General features: G+C 43.4%; 1 protein-coding gene across 1 annotated transcript in view; it reads right to left on the bottom strand.

Moving 5' to 3' along the window:
* The window catches only part of fgd4a (FYVE, RhoGEF and PH domain containing 4a), a gene marked incomplete in the record, with an annotated part of 72,944 nt that overhangs the window by 20,112 nt on the left and 25,529 nt on the right, over positions 1-27,303 (bottom strand). The window contains 1 exon segment of the mRNA XM_036126782.1: positions 14,774-14,857. Coding sequence (XP_035982675.1) covers positions 14,774-14,857 — 84 coding nt within the window.

The raw sequence follows: 27,303 nt of genomic DNA, 5'->3' as shown, positions 1-27,303 counted from the left end.
GGGAAGAGTCATCTGCATTGTACATGGCTTTGCTGCAATCCCTCATACTGAGCAAGCATGAAGCGACAGTGGGAAGAAAAACCACCCATTAACGGGAAGGAAAAACCTCCGGCAGAACCGGGCTCAGTATGAACGGTCATCTGCCTCGACCGACTGGGGTTACAGAAGACAGAACAGAGACACAACAAGAGAAACAAAAAAGCACAGAAGCACACATTGATCTAGTAATCTGTTCTACATTAGATGGTAGTAGCGGGTGAGCCGTCTTCTCTGGATGATGTCACAGTTAACAGAACGCCAGACCAGGTGTACCTACTATGAAGAAAAAGAGAGAGAGCAAAAAGTTAAAAGCTGAAATGACGACAGTCATTTCAATGTAATACAATGCAAAACTGGAGAACAGTAGACTGAAGAACAGTAGAAATCAGTAGAGTGAAAAAATTAGACCCTGATGTCCTCCAGCAGCCTAGGCCTATCACAGCACAACTATAGAGATAGCTCAGGGTATGAGCCACTCTGACTAGAAGCTTTGTCACAAAGGAAAGTTTTAAGATTAGTCTTAAAAGTAGACGGGGTGTCTGCCTCACGGACCAAAACTGGGAGTTGGTTCCACAGGAGAGGAGCCTGATAGCTAAAGGATCTGCCTCCCATTCTACTTTTAGAGACTCTAGGAACCACCAGCAGACCTGCAGTCTGAGAGCGAAGTGCTCTGTTAGGAACATACGGGGTAATCAGAGCTCTGATATATGGTGGAGCTTGATTATTAAGGGCTTTATACGTTAGAAGGAGAATTTTAAATTCTATTCTTGATTTAACAGGAAGCCAATGAAGGGAAGCTAAAATAGGAGAAATATGATCCCTCTTGTTGATTTTCATCAGAACTCTTGCTGCAGCATTTTGGATCAGCTGAAGGCTTTGAACTGCATTTTGTGGACTTCCTGATAGTAAAGAATTACAATAGTCCAGCCTTGAAGTAACAAATGCATGGACTAGTTTTTCAGCATCACTCCTGGACAGAATGTTTCTAATTTTGGCGATATTCCGGAGGTGAAAATCTTCTGTTTTTACTTAGAGCCTTGCGACCACATTTTGCTTTAATGTACGTTGTGAAAGTGCAGTTGAACAACAATAAAACCTAAGCGGTTCCTCTGAACCGTCGGCGCTTCTGGCTTTCTGACTCTTTTGTAATTTCTGAAACTGACGGACATCTTGGGTGGCGTGGATCCTCGCGGCCTCGGCTGAAATATCAGCTGCAGCAACGTCAGGCTACAGAGATCCTCCACAGGACAGAGCAGATCCAACAAGTGAAAGTTTACACATAAAAAAAAATTGTTACTCCTCGTATTACAGACAAGCTTCGCTGAGCAACATACGAACTGTAACAGCTTGACACAGGAGCGTTTCCTGCCCTGTTAGAGTCACAGACATGGATGTGATTAAGCTTAACAAACAAATACTAAATATTAGCTTCTTTAAGACGTTGAGCAGATTATCTGATGACCGCCACCAATAAGATTTCTGCCCAACCAGCCGGTCCCAGACGGCACAACCTGAGTGTTTAGATGGAGCAGCAGACGGACCGGCAATGTTTACGGCAGACTAAATCTACCACACACACACACACACACACACACACACACACACACACACACACACACACACACACACACACACACACACACACACACACACACACACACACACACACACACACACACACACTTCATGGAGCAAACTGGTAGGAAAATGCCCTTATAAGGAGTTACATTTGCAGCACAGGCTCTAAATACTTGAATAATAGTAGGTTTGCTCATTAGTTACCATTTAAAGGGGCCACTTCATATAAAATTTATTGTGGCAAAGACGACTGAGAAAACTTAAAATTAAATCAATATCTTAAGCAGCAAATTCTTACACTGAAAATTCAAGAAAAATCCTAATTTAGATTTGAGTGAAATTATTCAGTGGTGGAAAAAATTCCAACATTTTTATATAACTAAATCCCTGATGCCAACTGCTTTAAAGTAAATGTAAGTGAAGCCTGCTTTAATTTCCAGTTTTATTCTAAAGTTGATCAGAGTGCTGAGGAACCTTTAATCAATAATTCATGACTTCCTGTTTCCGCAGGACATAATATGACGTGACACAGAGGCTCATTTCTGTTTGCCACTCTTCAGAAAGTGTAAGAGAAGAAAACATCCTTTTCAAGTGAGACAAATGTTTGTTCATCCGGATAAGTCTAATAAATGTCTTAAAGGAAATCACTGCAGGTGTAATCTGTCCCACGTCTGGAATCAGAGCGACAATTAAAAGGTTTAGTCACTGATCACTAATTAAAAAGACCTACACACGATGATTAACTTAGGTCTACACACCTTAGAAGAAAATATACGTTAAAAAAAGTGCAAAATAAATGGGATTAAATAGTTAAAATGTTAAAATTTTGAATGCATGAGCGTCCAGGCAGCCATTGTCTTTTCCCAATTGTTTTTGCAAACACACAGGAACGTTCCTCGGGACAATTTAAAGACACCAATTAAATAAACAGGCTATGGGAGGAAGTCAGAGTACCTGGAGAGGACCCATCAATGCACGGGAATGCAAGCATAACGATATTTTTCACAACACAAGAAAGGTTTGTTTGGGGGACCAGCCATTTTTGTCAAAAATAGTTATTTCTTGATTTTTTTCTGTATTGCACTAAATTTCTCAAATTAAAGGTTTTGATTTTTCTAATTGTTTCAGTTCAATGTTATCCCACTTTAGTCATTTTAAGGCTTTTCACGCATGAGCTGCAGGGACTCCGGTTATTGTGCTGCTGCTGTGCAGAGCAGGGAGAAACCAAACACACTTGTGCGTTTTCTTTTGGGAAAAAACAGAAGAGAATATTGTTGTGGTTAATTTAATTTTTAATAAACATGGTGCAGATTTTGTCGCTTGCCCACAGACTGATCAAACATCTAAACTTTCTGTAATAAACATGAATCATGTGCAGAAAACCATCCAACAACATAAACAGGCAGTCAACAGCGGGAATATTCACAGAAACCAAATCTACTGCAACCATTTAGATCATCAATAAACTGTTTCTGATGGTTTATGAATTATATTCATTTGTAGATTTTTGCACAACCAGTAAGCTTTCAATCAGTGCTTTATTTGGTGAAATCCACAGACTGTGAACGCTGAGTACTTAAAGACTTAAAAAATTAAAGCCTACTCTACGTGTGGAGTTCCTTTTCAAGTTTGTTTGCTAAAAAATTGTTAGTTTGGGCCAAAATGGTGCTTTGAGCCCCATATTTATTTTCCCTAACATGTTGTTTAGCTGGCCAACCCTAGAACAGAAAGAGGGAGAAACAGCCACAGAATCACATAGTCACGGTTTTAATTTCATACAGCCTGACCTTAATTAGAGACAACAGCTCCGGGAGCCGTCTGCCTGGAAACGATCCCACGCTACGTTTGGGACGGCCACCTTCCTAAAATAACCAATTAATTACCAAGACGGCCTCAACAAATTTCTCTGGATAGGGCGGTTAGCTTCCACTCACAGCCACATGAAGCCAATAAACATAAACAGTCAACAAGTTGTGTGTTATCATAGAAATAGAGCTCAAATTGCTCTTTATGACAGTTTCTGCCTGCAAAATGATCATTACCGGCTGCCTTGATCCTGGAAAACCGCCGGAAATCTACTCCCCTCGGCCTGGGACTGGAGCTGGAGACACAGGAAGCGTCTGAGCTGCAAACCAGCTGCACTCAGGTTGGACTAAAATGACTTTACAGCTATTGTGATGACTGCTGCAGATAAGACCAAGATAATACAAGCAGAGATAAAGAAGGGAAAGTGTCAAGATGTCTGGCTTGGTCCTGCATGTAGCAACTATAGCACATCATGTGGCAGAGCTTGAATGAAGATACAATCACTGTGATTTTATCTAGAGCTGGACAATTCATCCCATTTGAAATATAATTGCTATTTAAAAAAACAACAACACAATTTCCAAATCGCATGTCTGTAATTTTTAGTGACGTAACAATTAATAGATCAGACGCGTCCTTTAGGTGTCGGTAAAATGTTTAAAGTGGGTTTCCTCCACATGGAAGTGAAGAGAGCTGCAGCAGTGAGATTATTTTATTTTATTATGTGTTTTAGAGTTTATATAATATATATACCTTTTTTTTAAGCAGAATCTCACCACAGCATTAAGTAGCGGTCAAACTGTTTAATACATAGACGTGTTTGTTGGTTGCACTTTATGTTCAACGACGATTAATGACAAAAGTTATTCTCTTGAATAATAATATTATGATTAATACATTTTTTTTTTTACAAAGATCTTTATCTACAAAGCATTTTTGTTGCTTGTGGTCAATGCAGAGAAAAGTCTAGATTAAATCACAATTATGGACAAAATGGCACAGCCCTAATTTTATCTGCATTAGAAGATAATAATTCAGACTTTGAGTTGCCGTCAGTGAAAGCTATAACTTCCTTCTCATAATTGGAGAGCTTGGTGAAAGCTGCTGCTGGTTCCACACTTTTTCTAGCATCTTCTCATTAAAACCGCCTATGCATGATGGACAGACGGCAGCGTTGAGTAAATTAGAGGTAGCCAACCTCCGCCCTGCAGAAACACTTTGATTCTCTGACTCCATCCACAGGACAACGAGCCGAGGAGCCGCTCTGGTCTGCGGCTCTGAGCAGAAGCACGTCTGGCCACTTATCGTGCCTCATAAGCTGCACTTCATTAGTAATCTGCTCTTTTAAAGAATGCGATACACTTTTCAGCTCTCTGCCGCAACAGAAGAAGTGAGGAACTGAGACGTGAGCTGACCCTGGTCTCCGTTCGTGCAGCTAGTAGCTGGATGGGGAGGCTGGGGATCTTTGCACCAGTCGTCTGCAGGCATTTGGAGCTAACAGCGCATTCAAAGCTCCGCAGCACAGCTGAGATGGTGGTGAAAAGCTTCAGGAGAATTTAAAGCATCAAATATTACAGCAAGATAAAGTTTTCACACTTCTTAACCCCCCGGCTCTTACACCACCAGCCTATTAATAGAGAGTTCTGGTTACAGAGCTCGATGCTGGCTGTATATCTGTGTGATCAGAGTCTCCGCACCCCTTCTGCTTTAGAGAACCGCTCGGTTCTCACACATCTCAGGGGCCGTAAAACCAGTAAAGAGAACAGCAGGAATGCACCAGTCCAGCAGAAACATCTATTTCTGCAACAAAAAACAAGCAACATCCTAAAAATAGTGAAAGATCCAAACTGGAGCCTGAAATAACCCAGCGAGGCTGAAGCCACTTAGAGTTTTGTTGTTCGCGCTGTTAAGTCGGTTCAGTAGTTATAGTTTGCATCTCAGGGGCCGTAAAAACCAGTAAAGAGAACAGCAGGAATGCACCAGTCCAGCAAAAACATCTATTTCTGCAACAAAAAACAAGCAATGTCCTAAAAATAGTGAAAGATCCAAACTGGAGCCTGAAATAACCCAGCGAGGCTGAAGCCACTTAGAGTTTTGTTGTTCGCGCTGTTAAGTCGGTTCAGTAGTTATAGTTTGACTTTCGGTTTTTCAAACGCCGACATTTGGAAAGGTTTTCAGTTTTCTAAGAAACTTTAGTCAAAAGGATGTTTGCATTTATAAAAATCCGCTAAGTTAGACCTTAAAGATCATTTCCTCTTTGCACAAAAGCACCAGTCTAACTTCCATACGTTTATTTTTAATACTTTAACTTTGACTGCCTGGACGAGTTTTGTTCCTTCTACTGTACTTTAAATCATGATCAGATCCTCTTTTTATTTTCTTGCCCCTTGTATCTGAGGAAGTTGCTGAGAAACCTTTGTTGGTTCAAGTCACGTCTCGCTGGAACACGTTATATTTTAACCAGGAAGTCTTGGATACTGTAGTTTCTGTTAGAATTGATCTGATCATGTATTGATACACTTTGATTATTATTTAACATTTTGTCACATTACAAAAGGGAAATTCTAATTGGTTTTAAGGATACAAATGTGACAAATGTGGTATGCATTTGTATTTGGGCTCCATGGGTTAATACGGCAGCTACTGCTGGGACTGCGTCGAGCAGCTTTACACGTTTACAGGCTCACATTTCTGCTCATTCCTCTCTGGAAAACAGCTCAAGCTCATTCTGTGTGCATGGAGAACATCCGGAAACAGTGGCTTTCAAATCTTGTCACAGATTTTCAATTAAATTCAGGTCTAGACTTTGACTAGGCCATTCTAACGCGGATATATTCAATAGATCAGACGCGACGGCTTGTCACTCTTCCATAAAGTGGTTGTAGAACCTGATCCTGCTTTAAACTGGACCAGAACTTCCTCCCTGACCCGTCTGCTGGGTTCCCTGGTCTCCACGATGTTCTCTGATGATCTCTGAGGAACCTCTGAGGCCAGAAACAGAACAGCTGCTCTTCCCACACATCTGGACTCTGTTTCCTAATTAGGAGACTTTTGAAGGCAGATTAAAAAACTATTATGCCTTGGTTGGTCTATCAAATAAAGTCAGAGTTAAAAACCAATGAGGTTTGCAGTTGTAACGAGTCAAAACGTGAAAAAGTTTTAGAGTTATTAATAGCTTTTAACTGAACTGTAAAAACTGCATCACAATCCATCCGATGTTCAGTTCAAAGCTTCAAAATGTTTCCATTTGAGGTAATGAAGGATGACAAATGGATAAAAAATGTTAAAAATGAGAAGGTAAAACCCAGAAAACTAATGCTTCCTTAAACTATGCAGGTGGACCGGTTCCTCTGCTGCTAGTTTCCCTCTCAGCCAGAACATTCTTCAGATACTTCTCCCTTCCCATCACCTGGCCGGCCCGGTCAGTCCTCCACCTTTTCCTGATCCGAATGCTGCTGCCTCGCCTCTGATCCACCCCCACCGTTTCCTTCTGCCAAGAAATGCGCTCAAAGCTACGTGGAAAAACAGAAGACACACCTGTCTGTGTTGTGCGGCAGGTCCACACCCAGCCAGCAGTCCGGTACCGAACCGAGGAGTGCCAGAACCTGAAACTAAGGCCTTCTCACCTCCTGCAGGAATCTCAGGCAGATAATCTTCCTTTCCCTGACAAACTTGCTGATAGTTTGAACTGCGGTGCAGGTGGCTGTTACTCAATCCCAGCAAAGGTAAAATAACGTGAATTTAGGAGTTTTATCTCCAGCCTTGGTAGGGCTACTTTATCAGAGTAATTATGAAGCACACAGGTTTGCATTTAGGCTGTTTATCACCCAAAGGGCTGAGAAGGCGTGTCCTGAACCATCAGGTAAAACAGCAGCGTGCTCAGACATTATTTGGCATTTCTCTTACAGAGCAGCTAGTCTGCTGTAGGTCAGCGGACCTCCATGACAAACAAAGCAGAATCACAGCCTCTGATTCTGCGCTGAAATAAATCCCAGTAAATTCACTCACTGCGTGTTTGGGCCAGACGGGCGGACGTAAGGCCAGTCTTCACTGAGGGACCGGGCCGCGCGCTCCCTGAAGGGAACCGAGTTCAGGCTCCATGCGATCTTCCCAGGGTGTGCTGCTGAGAGTGATTCAGCTCCACAGGGAGGTTCAGAGAAAAAGCAAACTCCTCCCTCAGTCTCGCTCACCAACCCCCCCCCTTAGCAAACGTCAACAAGAGCAGAAACGCCACCAACACGGGCCAGGAAACGGAAAGTTGGGCTATTTGTGCTTCGTCTCATTTGTCTGGGCTCAATCATCAATGACCCAAAAAAAAAAAAAAAAATAAAAATAAATAAATCAGGTGAGGATTCATCCAGGACATGGAAAACCCAACAAAGTTAACGAGCAGAACAACTGGACTTCAGTTCCTGTAGTTGAAGCAGATTCTCTCCCCTCATTCGACGGGCTTCCCAGACTACTGAGGGAGAACTTCCAAGCTAGTATATTTTTCCTTGATTTGAGCAGCTAAATAAGACTATTTGCCAATGGAATGAGAATTTCTACCCCTAAAATAAGATAATTAGACATCCTGCACTTAAAATAAGATGATGGAGATGAATAGTTCTCATTTCAAGTGCAAAAATCTTTTTCCATTGGCAAATAGTCTGATTTAGCTGCTCAAATCAAGGAAAATACACTCATTTCAAGAGGATTTTACCTACTTTGAGCTCCCTTTTTGCAGTGCAGTGAGCGTGTCTCTGAACGCTAAATCGTCGCTGTGAAAACCTCCCACTGTGACGGTAAAAATCAGAAGCTAGTGGTAAAAGTACCTTTAACGGGGCTCAGCTCAGGGATCTGCAGCTCTGACCCGTCCGGGTTCTGCATGTCTCCAGAGCGGCTCTCCGGTGCCGCTGCTCTCTGTCAGTATCTCTGCACATCAACTCTGCGCTGTGTCACCGTTAAAAAGAAGAAGCAAAGCCAATGCAGGAAGCTTGCAGTTGAAGGTGAGAAAAGAAACGCTTGTTGTGAAAGTCCACCATATAAATGTAATTGTGTGTCCTCTGCAGCGATGGCATGTGTGCAGGCTGAACACCTGGCTGCTCGGTAAGCTGAGGACTGGAAGGAACGACAGGCGCTCGCCTCGCTCTTTCAGGGAACCAGTCGGACTTGTATGGATTCCATCTGAACTAATTTCCCGTCTGAACCACCTTTGAGCCCAACACTCTGTTTAGATTATGATCAGATGGCTGTAATACCAGACGGTGAGAACCGACAGGTGCGTTTTTAACTTAAAAACGGTAAAAAAAACAACAACAACAAAAAAAACAACAGAACGGTTTTGCATTAATGAGTAAAAATGCTTCATCATCATCGATGTTATGCAACAACACAGAGGTAATAAAGGTCAACTGCTGCACATTTCTGCAGCCAGGTCTTTGCTGGTCGCACTTAATGTTTGGAAAAATGTTCAAAATATCAAACTGGATCTTCTTTTTTTTTTTTTTTTTTACAGTAAAATCCCAGACCAAGATTTTTTTCCCCATACAAGATTTTAAAAGACTATTTACATTCTGTTATCATGTAAAGAGTTATAGAAGCATTTGGGACAAATAATATCAGTCTGTAGAGTTTTCCCAACATGTGAAACACAACTGAGTCTGAGGACATGGATATTTTTCAGAGACCAGATTTTAATGTAAAGGATAAACAACAGCGGTAATGAAAGGCGTCCTGTTGCTACATAAAAGCTCGTTTATGAGGCTAAAGCAAAAGGAGGAAAGTAGAAATGATGAGTGAATGCATGAGCGTAGAACCGCAGTGATCAGAATGTAACGTACAGCCGACACCAGGACGTCCCTGCTTCCTCAGACCATCAACACGCGCTACTCCTTTACCGTCAAGCAATATTTCCAAATCTGTTGATATTTATCAATGCTCTAAAGGAGCCAATAGGATGATAAAAATAGTTCAAACAACAAAACAACCTGAGCCGTTCTGGCAGTTTTTGGGGGTTTCCAAAAATACCCAAATGAGAGTTAATGGTCATCATCATAAATCCCAATAATCACTTCAATAAATTCATGGAGAGTTCCAGATAGGGGCCGACCGGGGCCATAACAGAGGTCAGTGCCCCTCTAGAACTGGGGCTGGCCCCACTACAAAAGACTTCACACCAATTTCTCATGATGATGTGCGCTGAGACCGTAACTAATTATTTTACCTTTACAGTTTTATTTTAATAATGATTTAAAAAACGTTTAGCTTCAGCCGTATTGAGATAGAATCACAGTTCCACGGTTCCAGAGCCACAGGTGTCTCTGTGGCTCACTTAACATATTAAACCCTAAACTATTGGGTTGTTTTTTGTTTCATTCTCCTGATCTGTGCCTGCAGGAAACTACACTGGCCCCACCCTGGTCCCCCAGCTAAATGTGGTCTAGAACCGCTGCTGACGTTATTCTCTTAAAGCACACACACACATAGCATCAGGTGATAGTGGGTTAATTAAATAGTTCAGGGCGGTCACAATAAGTCGACGTGCTCATCTTCCCACGGTTCCTAACTTTAATGACTGATCTAGATTGTACTGGACTGTATTAAGGGTTGAATTGTGCTCTATGCAACTAGATCTGAGCTTTTGATGTTGTTGTATCGTTATGAACTGGACTGCTTGCTTCGGTTCAGAGGCGGTGTGATTAAGGTGGAGCGCTGCGGCCCCGTCGGTCTGTCAGAGGACCCGCAGGAAGGAAGCGCAGGCTCAGAGTTAGAGGATCCACCAGCTGCAGGACCATCATGGTCTGGTGGAGATCATTTGGGGCTTTTTGCTTCCTGTATGGTGATGTAGATCATTTGAGCACATGACATTTCTGTTGTCCAATCAGAGTTGTTAGTAACTGTACGCCATGGCGACCTGTTGCACAGGAGGCTCATCGCAGTTTAGAGCAACTTTAAAGTTTGTCCATTAGCCTGGGGGTGGTGCCCACCCTGTGGAAGACCTCCTGTGTGGTACCGGTTCCCAAAACACCGCACGCCAGGGAACCGGCCGACTTCAGACCAGTCTCCCTGACCTCCCACCTGATGAAGACCATGGAGCGCCTCATCCTAGCTCACCTGCGCACTGTGGTGAGCCCCACCCTGGACCCGCTGCAGTTTGCCTACCAGCCCAACATCGGAGTAGAGGATGCCATCATCTACCTGCTGCAGCGGGCGCTAACCCACCTGGAGACCACCGGGAGCGCTGTGAGAGTCATGTTCTTCGACTTCTCCAGCGCTTTCAACACCATCAGACCGGTGCTACTGAGGGGGAAGCTGGAGGACGCTGGGGTGGACAAACATCTAGCTGACTGGACCATGGACTACCTCATTGACCGCCCTCAGTACGTGCGGCTGCACGGCTGTCAGTCAGAGGTGGCACTTTGCAGCACCGGGGCCCCCCAGGGCACCGTTCTACCTCCGTTTCTCTTCACCCTCTACACCTCGGACTTCACCTACAACACGGACAGCTGCCACCTTCAGAAGTTCTCTGACGACTCGGCCATTGTGGGCTGTGTGTCTGAGGGAAACGAGCTGGAGTACCGGTCGGTCATCATGGACTTTGTGGACTGGTGTGAGAAGAACCATCTGTGCTTAAACACCAGTAAGACCAAGGAGATGGTGATCGACTTCAGGAGAAGACCCCCACCACACTCACCTGTGAACATCCAGGGGGAGGACATAGAAACTGTGGAGAGTTTCAAATACCTGGGTGTTCACGTCAACAATAAGCTGGACTGGACTCATAACACCGACGCCCTGTATAAGAAGGGCCAGAGCCGGCTCCACCTCCTGAGGAGGCTGAGGTCCTTTGGAGTGAGCCGGCCTCTGCTAAAAACTTTTTATGACTCTGTGGTGGCCTCAGCCCTCCTCTACGCTGTCGTCTGCTGGGCTCCTGGCAGTGCAGAGCGGGACAGAATGAGGCTGAATAAGCTGGTGAGGAAGGCCACTTCTGTCCTGGGCTGCTCTCTGGACTCTGTGGAGGAAGTAGCTGAGAGGAGGGTGTTGTCCAAGTTCACATCCATCATGAACAACACCTTCCACCCGCTGCACCAGACTGTAGAGGAGCTGAGCAGCTCCTTTAGTGCCAGACTTAGACACCCTGTGTGTAAAAAGGAGCGCTACCGTAGGTCATTTATTCCTGCTGCTACAAGATTTTACAATGCTGCACTATAACTGTGACCATAACTGTAATAATTAACGTGCAATAACCAATGTGCAATAATCTATTTAATACACTGTCCTACAACCCGTGCAATAATCCTGATGTAGTGACTTCTGCTGCTATCATCACCTGAACATAAGTCAGCCCACATGTATGTATGTATGTATGTATGTATGTACAAATGTATACAATGTATATGCACGTACATACGCGTAGGTGCGTATGTAAGTAGGCGCATAGATATATGTATATATTTAAGTATATAGATATGTTTATATATATATATATAGACCACTAAGAATGTAAATGAGACATCATATGCCCATTCCTATTTCCTTTTTTTTGTATTTTTTTGGTATTCTTTCTGATCCATTGTATATATGAAGACTCACTGTATATAATTGAATGCACCTTCCCTACTCTGCACCTTCTTGTATGAGCCGATGTGACGAGTGAATTTCTCCATTGTGAGATCAATAAAGACTATCTTATCTTATCTTATCTTATCTTAATAATAAGTCCTGAGTCAGCGTCAACAGTGGGTACAACTGCGGCCTGTGTGCAGCATGTGTTGCTCCGGCGTGCACCGACACGTCCCAGATGGTGCCTCAGCTGCAGAGACGTCACCTTAGCGGGTTTCAGGATTTTCAGGATTTGATCAAAGTACTGGAGCCGCGGCATAAATGCTGCTCCCTCCTGCTGTTTATTGCTGGACTTTATGCAGAGGCACACAGAGCTGACTCACATGTTGCCAAAACTATAACAGACAGGACATAATTTTAACTTTAATATTTATTCTGGATGACAAATTGAGGTGAAAATGTATTATTACTATTGTCTGATAGCATTGCTCCACTATTTACTGAATAAATACCAGGGGTGTGCCAAAGAAAATCAATTTACATAAGAATTGCATTTAGTAGAATTCAGAATCTATATAAAATGTCCCAAAATTGACTTCAAAAAGTAAGAAAATGGAACAAACCCGCTGGCTGTCAGCCTCTATATTATAATACGCAGGACATCATGCCATCACCATGCAGCCGGATCTGGAATGTACCCATGTGCAGAGAGCACCAAAACAAAGAGGAAACTAAAAATATGAAGGAAAGAGGCAAAGATTTTGACTCTTTTTGTTTTTTACTAAACGGCCGGGAAGACCGAGCTTGATACGAGCTTCACTTTGTGCAAATCGAAGATTAAGCGCCTCAGGAACTCCACAAATGTTTACCAGGCATCATCCAGAGTTAAGGGACACAGAGCAGAGTCAGCCACCAGCAGGAGACGACGAACACTGCAGTGCTTCACAAAACTTTCTGCAAACACTTAGCAGGCAAAAGATAACCAGGTCTATTCCCTGCTTCATGGCCATGGGTTCATCTGCACGTCGCAGGTAAAGCTAAGGTACGCCACACCAACCTGTTAGCTGTACCACAGCTTTGTTCTGAGACTAAAGGAAAGGTTGGCAGTGCCAAAAACATTTTTAAACCGAATTTGAATTGAATCATGATCCCAGAAATCAGAAACGAATCCTGAGATAAAGATTTCCACCCTAATAACGACCGTACCCAGCTCTGCCCCAGAGCTGTCAAAAATGATGCGAGTAATCCCAAATTGCATCAGACTTGTAGTTTACAAAATAATAAAAAAAAACTGCAAATGTGGAAATTCCATTGTTAAAAAAAAAATAGAGTTGCAGATAATGAACTCAGGGAAAATGATGGAGGCTGGAAACAGGAAGCAGAATTAATGAAAAACAAAAGCGGCGAAGAAAAGAAACAAGTTAAAACAACAATCAGCTGCCTGTGAAAAAAAAATAACTTGATGACAGAATGACAGAGATGAGAAAACGAGACGACGAGTCAAAGAAAAGAACCCATTCATCTGAAAGACAGACCATGATCTACGCCCCCACAAACACACCTTTGTTCTAAAAATAACGCAGCAACATGCAGCGTCTCTTTATTTTCTGCAGCCTTGCAGTGGGGGGGCAGAAAGCCTCGGAGGAGATTCCTCCTTCCACTTTTCCTCCTGCATCCTTATATTTGTGGAAAATAGTGAAAGAACTGAAACCAGTGTATGTGCGTAATTTTGAATGCAAACCTGTCACAACCCTTCCTCTGTGGTTAAGCAATAAAGCTTTGCATCTCCGCTAACTTTCTGACAGAGCTAACCCCCCCCCCCCCCCCCACGCTGCAGAACCATCAGAAACTACAGGAAAACCTCACTACATTTACATAAAACTGCCGCTCTAACAAAGTAAACATAAATGACCTTGCAGCGATTCACCCACAGGAAACAGACTAAGTACTTTGTGTAGCGTTATATTTCAGTCGAACTCAGCTCATATTTTCGGTTAACTTTACCAGGTTATAAATCCTGGACTTCTGCTTTCGGCCGTCTGTGCAGAAGCCGAAGGTGAAGCCTTCAATCACAGAAATGTTGTCAGGTTTTAAACTGCTTACGCTCCGAGGCAGCAATAGAAACAACCACAATCACCAGGCGCTGTTAGCAGCTTTTAATAACAGACGAGGCACCGCTGCGTTTTGAGCTTTCAAACGTCTGAGCATCCAAAGCAGCAGACGCTAGATTTGAAAAGCGTGGAGCGTCAACCAATTAGACAGATCCGCAGTGATGCATTTCCAGACGGGATGGAAGGAGAATGGAAAGCCAGAAAGTTTGTGCCCCTCCTTTTACCTCTGATCAGTAAAGGAGCTCGCCTGGAGGAGGATTAGCGAGGAAGTTACCACAGTAAATATTTCTATGCATATGAGTAAAAGAACAAGGTAGCTCCTCCCAACTCGCGTCAGAGGAGTCATATTTTGCTCAGAGCGTCAAAAACACTCTGCACAAGCGTCCGAGTCGAGGTGCTGGACGCCTTTTTACGCTCAAAATCGCATCAAATCCTCCTGAGGAGACTTTATGCTCCTCTGGAGGAAGGTGGGATCCTCTCAGTCTAGTTTTCATAAAGTTCCCAGTTTTCTACCTGACAGTGGGAACCTGAGCATGAAACAGGCAGAGTAACGCGGAGACTTGGGGAAGTTTTTCTCCCAGGAGGAAAAACAACATCTCCAGGTGACGCAGTGGAAACGCAGCTTCTGTTTTCACCATAAAGGGAAAGCAAAGCAGAAAAGAAGCCAGCAGGTGAACAGAAGTGACGCTTCGTACCTTTAGACTGTTCGATTTTCACCGCTATGCAGGACTCATCGCCGGAGCTTCTGGTCTGGAAGCAAGGAGTTTTGCCTTTCCTGTCTGCAACAACAAAACACAAGAAACAAAACTGAAACATTTTCTGCATGCATGAAAAACAGTCGCAATGCACACAAGAAACCTACAGCAGAAACTCATGTTTGGTTCAGGACCACTGCTGACTCACAGGAGGAGGGGATATGCATGACAGGGGGGGGTATCAGGGTTTCAGGCTTCAGCAGCAGAAAATGAATCCGGTATTCCCTAAACCAGAGATGACTAAATTTGATGCACAAGCTGCCAGACTTTCATGATTCTCTTGAAGCTGCATGCATCCAAACCTGGAGCAAACGTCGCTTTGTTTGGTAAATGAAAAGTAGCATACAGGAACCCGAATTAGCCTTAGCTGTGATAAGTGGGGCATCGTCTGTGGGGAGATGTGGAAACTTCTTTCAACACAGTCAGTAAATGTGAAAGCTAACCTGAAAGCTGAGCGACAAACAGCAGCGGTGGTAGAAACAGAGATGAGCCCTCAACAGATCTTTCCCACAGATTAGAGCAGGCAGACACAACCCAGTGATCCAAGAACCAACACAGGTATGACCACATCTGAGTCACACAGGACAAAATAGCATAAAAATGAACCCAAAACCTCCTCTAGAATACAGATTGAAATTGAGACGATTTAATGCATTTACCGTTCAGCGACACCGTGGGCCGTGTGGTATTAGTGACACCGACGCTGAACTCTCAGAGGTGTTGGCAGGAAAGAGCAATGTGGCGAGTTTTCATGCATAAAACCAGCAAACAAAATACAACAGAGGAATTCTGTTGGTGTTTATTTCAGATTTAATTTAAAAAAAAGGCTCACAGACATCTGATTTCATCCTCCTGAGTCAAACGACTGCAGGGAAACGAGAGTCCTCAGTCCTTTCAAACGGACAAGTTCAACTCATGAATGTTCAAATTCAAAAACTTAAAAGTCTTTGGAGGTATTAGGAATTTCATTATTTTCCAAAAGTTAATCCTCTAACCTGCTGGTCACAGACTAAATGGAACGCAGCCCTGCCATGGCGGCAACCTGACGTTTCTCTGAGGAGACGCTGAAATCTCCTGGGAAACCAACCAAAGACTTTCTACAATCCCTGAAGGAAGATTCTGAAAATATTATGCACACTTCTCGCTAGAAATGTCATCTGAGTGCAGATGTTTTCTTTAAATTTAAAGTTTTTCCACGTAAAGAACGAGAACAGCGGCCATTTTCTTGATAGTCACGTGACCTGGTCGCAAGCCACAGTATGAACAGACCAAATGAATAAAATAATAAAAAAGGACTGAAAGGTATGGAGGAGCCAAACAGAGACAATACTTTGTTTCCCCCTGTGGACCAACGTGGCTATTACACATTTTTCAGCCAGACTGGGTGGATAACAGCGTCAGTGATGACATTTAAAGTGGCCCCTCTCAGCACAGGGCCATGCAAACTGATTCTGCAGCTTCAGGAGTGATTCTCTGTGTGTGTGTGCATGACGCGGGGGTAGGGGAGGTAATATTCTGGCTCAGGGATTAAAGCAGGGCTTTCTCCACTCACCATCTGGAGTCCTGATGACGGGCCTGCCTGCTGTTCACGCACGCAGACACACCCGCCGCCTGCTCCTCCTTTCATAAAACCATCACAAAACAATCCAAACCCAAACAGAAACTCCTTTTAGGAGGCTGTAAAACACGTAAGCAGCTTATAAGAAGCAGTCCAGTACGTCCGAGCCAGATGCAACCTGCCAAATCCCCTCCTCCAGCACAGGCTCAGATGTGTGACACCACACTTCTATTGTTTCCACAAGTGGGGGATGTGTGTTGGGAAAAAAATCTGCAAACATAAAGCCGTGCACTGAAACGTCAGCGACCCCATCTTTGACGAGGTGTTCAACGATGAACGATGGGAAGAGCAACTCGGACGACACAAAAACTTCCCCCTCTTGTCATTTTACTTCCCGTTTTTTTTTTTTTTTTTTTTAAATGTAACCTCAATGTCTCAACCTAAAACAAAGTAGAACCCTGATAACTCCATTAGGAGGAGAGACTGAGCAGATCCACTCAGAGGTGCCGCTGCTGGGTTTGGGACGAGAGGGAAGGGGCTGGTCACCTTAACGACTGCTTAACGATAAACTGTGTTAATTAAAGGAATAGTGAGAAATAAGACAAGGCATTGTGATCTGCAGGGATTCACGTGATTTACAGAAACAGGAAAACGAATATTCATGCACATTATCGATTGAGGAACTGAAAGAGACTCGTTTCTAATCCACTGGTAGAGCGAGAAAAACAAACTTGGAGGTGAACATCTGTAAATGTATTCCTGTTGTTCTGTCATTTCTGACCAGAGCAAGGTGAACATCTGCTGAGCAATTTCTGCATATCCTTATAATTTGATCTGAAGGAAATGATTGGAATAAAATATGCCGATTTAAATCTCTACATTTCCCAAATATATTGTGTGATGGATATGATACAGTGCAGTTTCTGCACATTATTCAAAATAAAAAAAATTCCAAACTGATTTCGTGAGTTGTCAGTTACCATTTCAACTGAGTTTAAGGGATTAATACAATATTTGTCTGGATTTATGTCTGAAATTTCTGCAGAGGCTGCAAAGGGAGAGGGATAGATGGGATAGACGAACGGTTGGGTGAGAAAATCTGTTACCAGATCAGTTCCAGGTCTGGTTCACTGGTTAGTGCAAAGAAACAGACTTTTATGCAGGAAGGCTCCTTCCAGAGAAGAACCAAACTCATACTGATCTACAACCAAGAAGCATTTCAGGGCTTTAGGTGAATTACTGAGACAATTCCTGGGCCCAACTCCTCGGATTACCTTTACGGGACGGGTAGTAATAAAAATCTTTACATTTTGATGTCCCTTTAAGTTGCTGACCCGCCCTCAATATTTCCCCCAGAAGCAAACTGTCAGTTGTTGTTCCTCTACAACACAATTATTTATCTGCTTTGTGTTGTAACTGAGTAGATAATCAGCTTTATTCAGCAAATAATGATCCAGCAACATCTTTCTACACATTTAGAACCGTACACAGTTTGATCACCTGCCAAACCAGGTAACCACAGATTTTTCGTACCCTTCAAAAGTTCTGCAGCATAAGGGTCTGAATTGTGGGACGCCATATACAGGCCTACTGCACCTGTGCAACATTTTTACACGAGTAATGCAAGTGTTTCTCAAATGTTGTTCTAAATCAGTCTGACCTTGTGTCCACTTCCCAGAGCTCTGAAATAGCCCAGCACCTGAGGCCTGCATATTGTCCAGGGAACAGTGCTGTTTGGAGCGCTGTGGGTTCATTTACTGCTGGTTTAATTAACACTCAGTCCTCAGGTGCCTTTAAGCACTTAAGACGAGCAACCTATAGCGCCTAATGTTCTTTTAACCGTTAAGCCTATATTTAAATAACGCGGTTTAGCTCCAATTACAGGAGCATCTACAGCTACATAGGATAAATGAGAAACTTAGTAGTTTTAATCATGTGGAAGCACAAAAACAGTGTTTCTTGGTTTTTAAATGGCCAGATTTTAATTGCAGACTCAAGAGACCCTGCTCTTTTAATGCTCCTTTATTTGTCCAGGGCCTTTCACGCAGTGGACCGTGACATTTTATCACGTCGATTGAAGCAGTCCGTTGGTTTTAAGTGTGCAACTTTACAATGGTTGAGCCCTTAAAGCTGTAGTTGGTAATCATGTTAAAAAACACTATATGTTATGCTGGGTGAAATTGTCCTTCCATCTTCAAAGTAGTAAATACATTACGTATTCACAAAAAAGAAGTTAAAAAAAAGTGTTTTCTGTGGAAGCTGCAGGCCTATAAAAACTCTGACCAATCACTGCTCTTTGCACTGAAGAGCAGTTTTGTTCCTGCCCCGCCCCCCCCCCCCCTCAGGTTCAGGAGGAATCATCTTATCTATTGGTTGTCTCACATGCCAATCATTCTGACACGCTCATGTAACGCTAGTGTGCGTCCTCGTTCCTTGTTAGTTTCCTCTTGCTGGCTGCGCACTTCTAGTGTTTATGTCCGATTAGCTTAGCGGTTAGCTTATGAGTTAGCTTCACCGTTAGCCGTTCACTGTAGCGCCGCTGCTCTCACCGTAGACTTTGAACATTGCTCAGAGTCGCATGGAGTAAACCATGTTCATGTTTATTAGAATAAGAGGAAGACATCTGTAGAAAGAAAACAGACCAGAGTGGATCTGGGAGATTTTTTTTTTTTCACACAATCTCCCCGAAGAGCGGAAGAGCAGGTAAGACGCTCTTCTGCATTCATAGTTATTCAAAAAGGGACTTGGGTAAACCTCTGGAAAAATCACAGACCCTAGCTTTAACTGTCCAGCAGAAGCTTCCCTGTCCAGTTAGGTCAGGTTTCTTCCTTTGAAGCTCCCCTGAGGTCCCATTGCTAATTCATATAAATTGTTAATTTCACTGTTTTGCAGACGACATCCAGATATATCTCCTGCTAACGGCTGATAGTAGTCAGTCCGTTGAGAATCTACTGAACTGCTTAAGGGATGTCAAAATGTGGATGAAGCAAAACTTTCCGAGCCTAAATGAAAACAATACTGAGGTGATTCTGTGTGATAAATCTGACCGGCTGAGCTATTATGCCTGTTGACTCATTTGGTTGCAAATCTTTTAGAAATCAAATGTGTTAAGCAGGTCAGTGCAGTAGTTCAGCCTAGCTTCTATCATTTGGAGCTGATTAACAGAATGAAGCCTCATCTTCCTTGGACCCTTGAACGTGGAATTTAAGCTTTTATTACCATTAGACTGGACCTCTATAGTGGGATCAGCCAGACCGTTCTCCATCATCTTCAGCTTGTCCAAAATGCTGCTGCACATCTGGGAAAAGGCGACATGACCAAATCTCTCTACACTGGCTGCCTGCTTGTTTTAGAATTGCTTTGAAGATTTTACTTTTGCTGTTTAAACTTTAGTCGGATAGGCAGTCTAGAAGAAGTGACCGTGAATCAGACAATATCTGAAGCAGCAGCTCCATCTCGTTACCCCTATCCGCACACCCGTCAACACAGTGGTGCGTTAGTCCGTGCAACATAAAATCTCTCCCATTAACACTCGTGCACTAACACAATCACCAATAATGATGGACATCGCTGTTGCAGTTGTGTTTCAGACACTATTGTGGATTTTACACTAAAATATTTTGCTCCTCTCCTGCGTTTGTGTGGACCGAAATCAATGCGGTCCGTCTGGAGAAACTGAAATTGGTTTTAAATGCTGACAAATTAAAAATGAAATTCATCCCTTTCCTCTGAGAACATGCTCCTACTTAAAACTGCCCAAAGTAAAACTCTTGTAACTGGTTATAAGTTAATTATTGATCCTAAGCTTTCTTTTAAAAGTTCATCCAAAACATTTGATCTCCAAATTAAGGGTGAAGCTCAGTTTTTATTAAAGAAAGTCAGGTTTTTTCCTCAGAGCTTGGAAGCTACGAATAACAGCCATTTTTCTGCCTGTTCTTGATTAATGTGATATTGTTTACATGTGTGCTTCAACCAGTTGCCTTCAGTCTTTGACTCCGGCGTACCGCTGTGCTCTCAGATTTATCGCTGGTTGTGTCGTCCTCACGACCATCGTGACCCGGATGCTGAAGCTGACACACACCGGATGACTCTGGGCGACGAGGCTTTTTTCGGCCTGGTTCCTACGAATTTATCCTCTATTCTTGAAAGCCGTCACACCTTATGATTAAATGACATTTAGTATTTCTCTAATTCTCGCGCTCAAACTGAAATGGGGAAAGAAAGCTTTCAGTTTTTCTGCCCCGTCCGTATCGCCGTCCTGAACTGAAACCATCAGAACCGGTTTCACTGAAAGCCTCCAGCTTGGGCTTAAGTTGTGCACATAGAGAATGACATTAAAGACTGACTTTAGTTGAAGAACTCCAGCATTTTATAGGTGAAACTGGCCACACTTATATCTTAATGGTTGTTTTGTTATCGCTGTCTGTTTTGACCACTATGATGTGTGCTGCTGCCTTTCTTGACCAGGTCGTCCTTGTGAAGGAGGTATCCACTGCATCTGTCTTGATGCAGTGAATAACTAGGAGTTTTAGATACTTTATTTCAATATGCATGCACAAAGACATCGATGTTTCACACAAAGTCACATCTTTTCTTTACGCTCAGCCCCAAGAGGAACACGTCTTTACACAGGTGAACATACCTGGTGTCTAAAAAAGCTTCAAATGGTGCCTGGAAATTCCTGTCAATGCATCGCTGACAGACTAAGTCTGACTTCCGTGGTTAACGACATTAAACATGATAACATAATTTGTTTATGCAGGAGAGGTAATGAGTCTTATCTTGTATGAGAGTTATCAGATCCTCAGAAGAACGTATGTGTAAAATATCTCTCGGATATGCTATCTCATGATTTAAATGTGGCGTGAAGGAACCGTTTATTGTAACATACTGTACAACTTTAGCTACGCCGCACTTTGAACACCCACAGAACCAAAGACAGCAACGAGTCAATGAAACAGGGATACAATAATATACCAATAATAAAATCAATAGGACCAAAAAACAACTAAAACAATCCTTCAATCAGATTGAAGTTAAAGGTAAATAGATAAAACTTAATGATTAAAAGCTATTTAAAAGCCAGCATCTCAGATGTTGTCTAAAGCCGGGTAACAGACGAGCTCCTTGTGGATATGGGTGACATTTAAAGGCTTAGGAAGGCCAAGTTGACAGAAAAGTGAGTCTGGCCTTTGGTCTTAGACTCTCTCAACCGTAAACTTGCGTTCAGCCAGAAATGCCATTACACACAAATTTGTAGAATCACAACAAAAATATGAATTTTTCTCCTCCCTCAATATCAAACTCATCGTAGAGCCTTAAATACGCTCAAACTGACGCCAAATACTTTTTCTTTTGAGGGATGGAAGATAAGTGTCTACAACGCTTTGACCGTCACCTCACATTAGACATGCCAAAATAAACCAACAACCTGCATGTCTAGAATATTTTAAAGGCGGCTACGCCCACAGCGCACGCATACGGCTCTCCGCGGGATTATTATTGTTTTGCTCTCAGCATTTATTTTACAATTTTAATTCTCTTTCTCACCAACACTCCTGGTGACACTGACACTACACGGTTCTCTGACCCCGTTTAGGTGGAAACAGCCAAAAACAAAACCGAGAAAGTATCTCCGTCATACCTGCATGCCTTCTTCTCAAACTGCGCTGCTGGGTTTTCCCCGTCCGCTCTCCAGCCCAGCGTTTGTCCATCTCATAATCACTTTCCTGCTCACTATTATCAGGACGGCAAAGAAAATCTCCTCTTTCCTCAGACCCACGGCTCCCCGTTGGCAGGCGGGTTCAAGTCTGCGTTTATCCTCCAGACACTCACAGCAGCTGCCCTTGAGCAACTGCACAAACCGGTTCCCTGGAAACCAGAGTCACCAGGTAGAGGAGAGCGTGGCGGGAGGGCGGGGGGGAGGGAGAGCTCGTCCGATGAGTGCTGCTCACTCCCAGACAGTGTCTTTATAAAGGGGGGGGGGGGGGGGGGGGCAGCATTCAAGGGCACAGTACCCCTGAAGTGGGAGGAGAGAATGGGAAGACAAGCAGATGGGGTTTAAAAACTGTCATTCACTGGTGAGGAAATGACAGACGAGCACAAATGGAGAAGTGAGAGAGATGAATATTAACCAGCCGTAACAGTTAATAATTCTAATTTCTTTCTGTAATTTCTTTCTTTCTGCCTCTTTTCACTCCGTGTCCATCCCGACTCCATTTTTGTCCACACGTAAACTGGATTATCCAAAACCGATGGGAGAAGGTCCAGTTTGATCGTAATCTCAGCAGACCCAACAATCACAAAGACAAAATCCTTCACATATGTTTCTGTATCAAAGAATAAACAGCTATCATTAAAGACAGCCACCCACTATGAGCAGAGGCAAAAAAGGCAAAGTAACCTCTGGTTTCATTTGCATGGCTGTCCTAGATTGAGATAATCGCCATTCAAAGGGACCCTATAAATAATGCATAAGGGCGGGTTGAAGTATTAACATGCTAAGTCACACCCCTTTAATCAAACCCATGTCCTGCTGGCGCTAATGCATGTGTGTAAGCACACGTCTGAGCTTTTTATGCTTGGCACGGGGAATATTGGCGAGTCACAGAAGCCAGATGCGTCTGTCTCCGCTCACTGCTGTCCTTCCATAATGGATAATTAGCAGCGAGTGATGGTTTTCTGTCACAACATATAAAAGACTGCAAATTAATCGGCCTTTTGGAGATCCTAAATGTTCAGAGCGACCAGATGAGACCCTGGTTGCTGTTTCACGACGCAAACATGGAGATGTGATGTATTCTGCTCCTCATTAAACATTTAAATCTCTTAATACATTAGGAGGGCAGTGCACAAACAAGCAGATCTGACTTTTCAGTCGCTTTGACCAAAGTCCCTTCAAAATACCCATAAATGAGTTTGTTTTTACACTGCAGGCCACACAAACTCCAAAGTACATCTTCTTCAGCGACTCATCTGTCTCCATCTATCTTCTGCATCTTCTGCTCCCACACCAGCTACCTCCATGTCCTCTAACTCCATCCATGAATCTCCTCTCTACTCCTCCTCCAGCCTCATCATCCGTCCTCTGGACACGTCCAAACCGTCTCAGTCCAGAACATCTACCATGATCTGTCCCCCTGAGGAACTCCTCCCTGATCCTCAACATCTTCACATCAGCTCTGCCTCTTCCTTCCAACCAGACAACGTCGCTGGTCTCGTCACCGTCTTCTACGCCTCTCCTTTCACTCTCGCTGACAGCGCCAACGAACATCTGATGGGCTGATAAATGAGTCAACGCGTTTACAGATGTCACTAACTTTCCCTTCTATTGTTTGCTGGGCAGTACCTTGAAGGAATGAACCAGCTTCTTGTTTGGAGGCAACGACGCAGACATCATTGGACACTGATTAAACGGGAGCAGTGGAATGAGGACATTCCTTTGCAGATGGAGCCAAAAAAAACAAAACAACTTTTGCAGCCAGAAAAAAAAATAAATTAAAATCCTACACTTCCTTCTTCCTCTGCCCCACGTTTACTCACCACGTCTCATAAAATATGTAAAATGCACCTCTAGAGCAGATGCTACGTGGCTTGCCAGCATGCTTCTTTAATGCAGGCCCAGCATGAGAAGATAAGCTCTTATGATGATCTGAACATGTGTTCTGGCCCATGTCTAATAGGGGCAGGCCAACGGGGTGAGGGGGTTTAAATGGGGGTCCTGTGATCCTGAACATGCTGAGTGTTGATCTTCCAAACATCAACCTGTGGACCCCTCTCTGGAAAAGCATGGACTGATAACGCCAGCACTGCTGTTCTCCTCCTCCTCTCCATGACCTTTCTCTCGTCTGTTTGTCTATCACCACCGCCCCCCCGCGGTGACCTGTTCGTCCACCTTATAAAACAGATCCCAGCTGCTGGACAGGAGCTCCCATATGTGTCAATCGATGTTCTGTCTGCCTGATTACCACGTCTGACTGAGTCCCAACGGACCGGTGCGTTCACAGAACTTTGCTCATTCACAGCAGCCGTTTACGTCACGGAGGGCAAACCTGCTCTAAAAGGACTCCCAGATTAAAGGAGGATGAGTGACAGAGATATTTTACATCATCCAAACTCATCCCAGGAGTGACTCCAATAAAACATGCCAATGAGCTGCTTTTTGCTGTTTACTTACCCAAGACCTCTGCGGTGTATTTTCAATAAAACCCACAGGTTACATTAAAAAGTCCGCCTTGCAGTTGTTTGCCCTTGTTTTGCCCTTTTCAATTTTCTACTTGTGCAGTTTTTGTATTTTGTGTGGGGAAATATCATGTCTTATTGTGTCTGCATGTTATATGTTATCTGTATACATCCTGAGCCGGTGTGAGGCTCAAAATGCTTTCACTACGGCAACACATGGTGACAACGTCCACATATGTACCGGATGTTTTAATACCTGGTTTGGCAACCATTGATTTAAAACCATTTAAAGACGTAAAAACAAAGAACGAGCTCCAAAATGGACAAGCAACCGGTGCAGAGATGATAAAATGGGAGAAATATGCTCTCTCCTCAAAGTAAAAGGCTTTTGCAGCAACTGAGGTACGAAGAATTGCAGTAATCCAGCCGAGTTGAAACCAAGGCATGCGTGACTGTTATGAAGTTATCTTTTGAGAAGATGGTTTTTATTTTGACCCATTGCCTCTGATGTAAAAAGCTGGATTTCGCTACTGCACTGATCTACTCATCCAGTTTAAAACCAAGGTTTGTCACAAACATCCCACATCCACACGAGCATAAGTGACAGTTTGTCTAAAAATAATTATGTCCGTCTTATTCTCATAAAGATTTTTTAAATTTTACTGACATCTATTGTCAGATTGACATATTATTATTGACATTCATTTAAACCTTGCATGCAGTCATTAGTCATCTGCCTGTTTTTGGGGCACATAAACCTGAGTATCATCAGCATAACAATGAAAAGTAATCTTTAAATTTTTCTAAATAAAGGATAAATAAATAAAAAAAATAAAAATCTTATGCTTTCAGAAAATGCATAATAAGAAAAGGGGCAGGAGATACACGGATAAAGGGGCAAAAGACTCTGATCCACCAGTAAAAGGGAATGAAATGGTTTGTTTGCAGGCATGAAGTTGAAGCAGGAAAGGAGGAAATCGTACTGGTAATAAATGAAGTAGCCAGAAGGGTGAATGTGACCCAGAGCCTCTTGTTTCAAGTTGTTCACTTAATAAAATCAGGCAAAATCAGCTAATTTTGGAAAGATTAGCGTCACTTTAGCTACATAATTGCAGCATTTGTCCAAATTACAACAGTATCTTTCTGCACTACATCTCTTCACTGTCTCCTCCTTCTTATTGCAGAGAATAAAACTCATTACAGTAATGTGCCGCTTGTCCGCAAAACAAACATTAGGTTTACTAGCTAGCAAAATCCACCAGCAAGCTATCCAGAATGGCTGTCTAAGCAAAATTAAAGGCCTTTTTAAGTTATACGTCAAAGCCTCAAACAGCTGAAAAGAAAATTATGATCAGGAGAGATTCATAAGACCTGACTCAATGGATTACATGTGAGGTAAATGAATCAGGGACATAATGCCAGTCAACCAGCACAAGAACTCGCTTCTCAAACAGCATCTTTGTGCTCAGGATGAATGAGCCCTTCTGCCTGGAAGAGCCGGAGCCCATATTCTCAGCACAGAGCTGCCGATGCAGCAGCAACCCCCGCAGTCCTGAGAGCAAGCCTGCAGACGGGCTCGGTGCCAAGGCCGGAGCACCGGAGAGACGGAAAGAGAAAGACAGCAGCAGTGATTAACATTCACAATGACACCAACTTCCTCTGCAGCTAAATGCAACTTCTTTCTTCCCCAATTTGGCTCGCAGAAAACACACAACTGAAAGTTCACGTGCAGTCACCTTCTTTTAGCTTCACTTCTCATGGACACAGCAGCTCATCTGACACGGTGCAATAAAATAGCCAACAGCATCAGCATTCCTGATGCGTCAGAGGAAGCCCAGAGCCGCAGAAAGACAAACCCTCAGCACACGCAGAGGGCAAAATGAACTCACCATCAGCTGAAGGACAGAGCAATCAGCGCAGGAGTTAAAGGAAACACACGTGAAGAAGACCAAGTGACGCGCATGAAAGCCCCAACCATGGAGCTGCAGCTGCGCACAATGCCGAGTCAATAAAAAAAAGGGGGATGCATCTTTCATAGCCAACAACATGGACAAGATATCTGAAGCTACCACACTTCCTGGACGCAGATTAGAGATGTTAAAAACGTATTCCGTTTATCAGCGGCAGTGACGACTTTTAGCCGCTGCTCTCCACTTTTTCTGCTCTGCAGAAACGACACGCTGTCAGATTTTATGAGGGGTGACAGTCCAGAGTTAACAGACAAACCACGCTGTCAGCTGAGATCACCACAAATCTGCCTGTGTTCATCCACAGAAGAATCAAATGCATCTCCATTCAGTCATTTTAAAGAGGAACGGCAATTCAGACGTGAGGATTTATCCGCTTTTATAGTTGGAGCCTGAGAGGATTTGCAATTCGTACCTGCTCATTAGAGCTGGTACTATGACATGAATGTGGAACCCACAACAATCCAGTGGAGAAAAAGGCCTCTCACTGTAGTTATCCTGTTAAAACAAGGAATCCTTTGTGTGAAAGCGGAGGAAGTCGTTTAATCCGGAAGCTCTGATGTTTTTCCTCACACTTAAAAAGTTTCTTATGTTTGTGAGCTGGGAGCTGAATGCTGAACGCAGTGACGCGTTTCAGCTGCATGCTGATAACTCAACGTCTGCCGGACAAAAAGCCGGGAGCCGATTTCTTCCTCGTCACAGCAGCACAGAAATGACTTAGCTGCTGATAAAGGCAACGCTCCGCTGCAGTCAGGCATCAAATG

This window comes from Fundulus heteroclitus, chromosome 2, assembly GCF_011125445.2.
Source record: "Fundulus heteroclitus isolate FHET01 chromosome 2, MU-UCD_Fhet_4.1, whole genome shotgun sequence".
NCBI classification, from domain to species: Eukaryota; Metazoa; Chordata; class Actinopteri; order Cyprinodontiformes; family Fundulidae; genus Fundulus; species Fundulus heteroclitus.
Note: the sequence above shows the minus strand (reverse complement) of the source record. Positions and strands in the feature narration are given on the sequence as shown.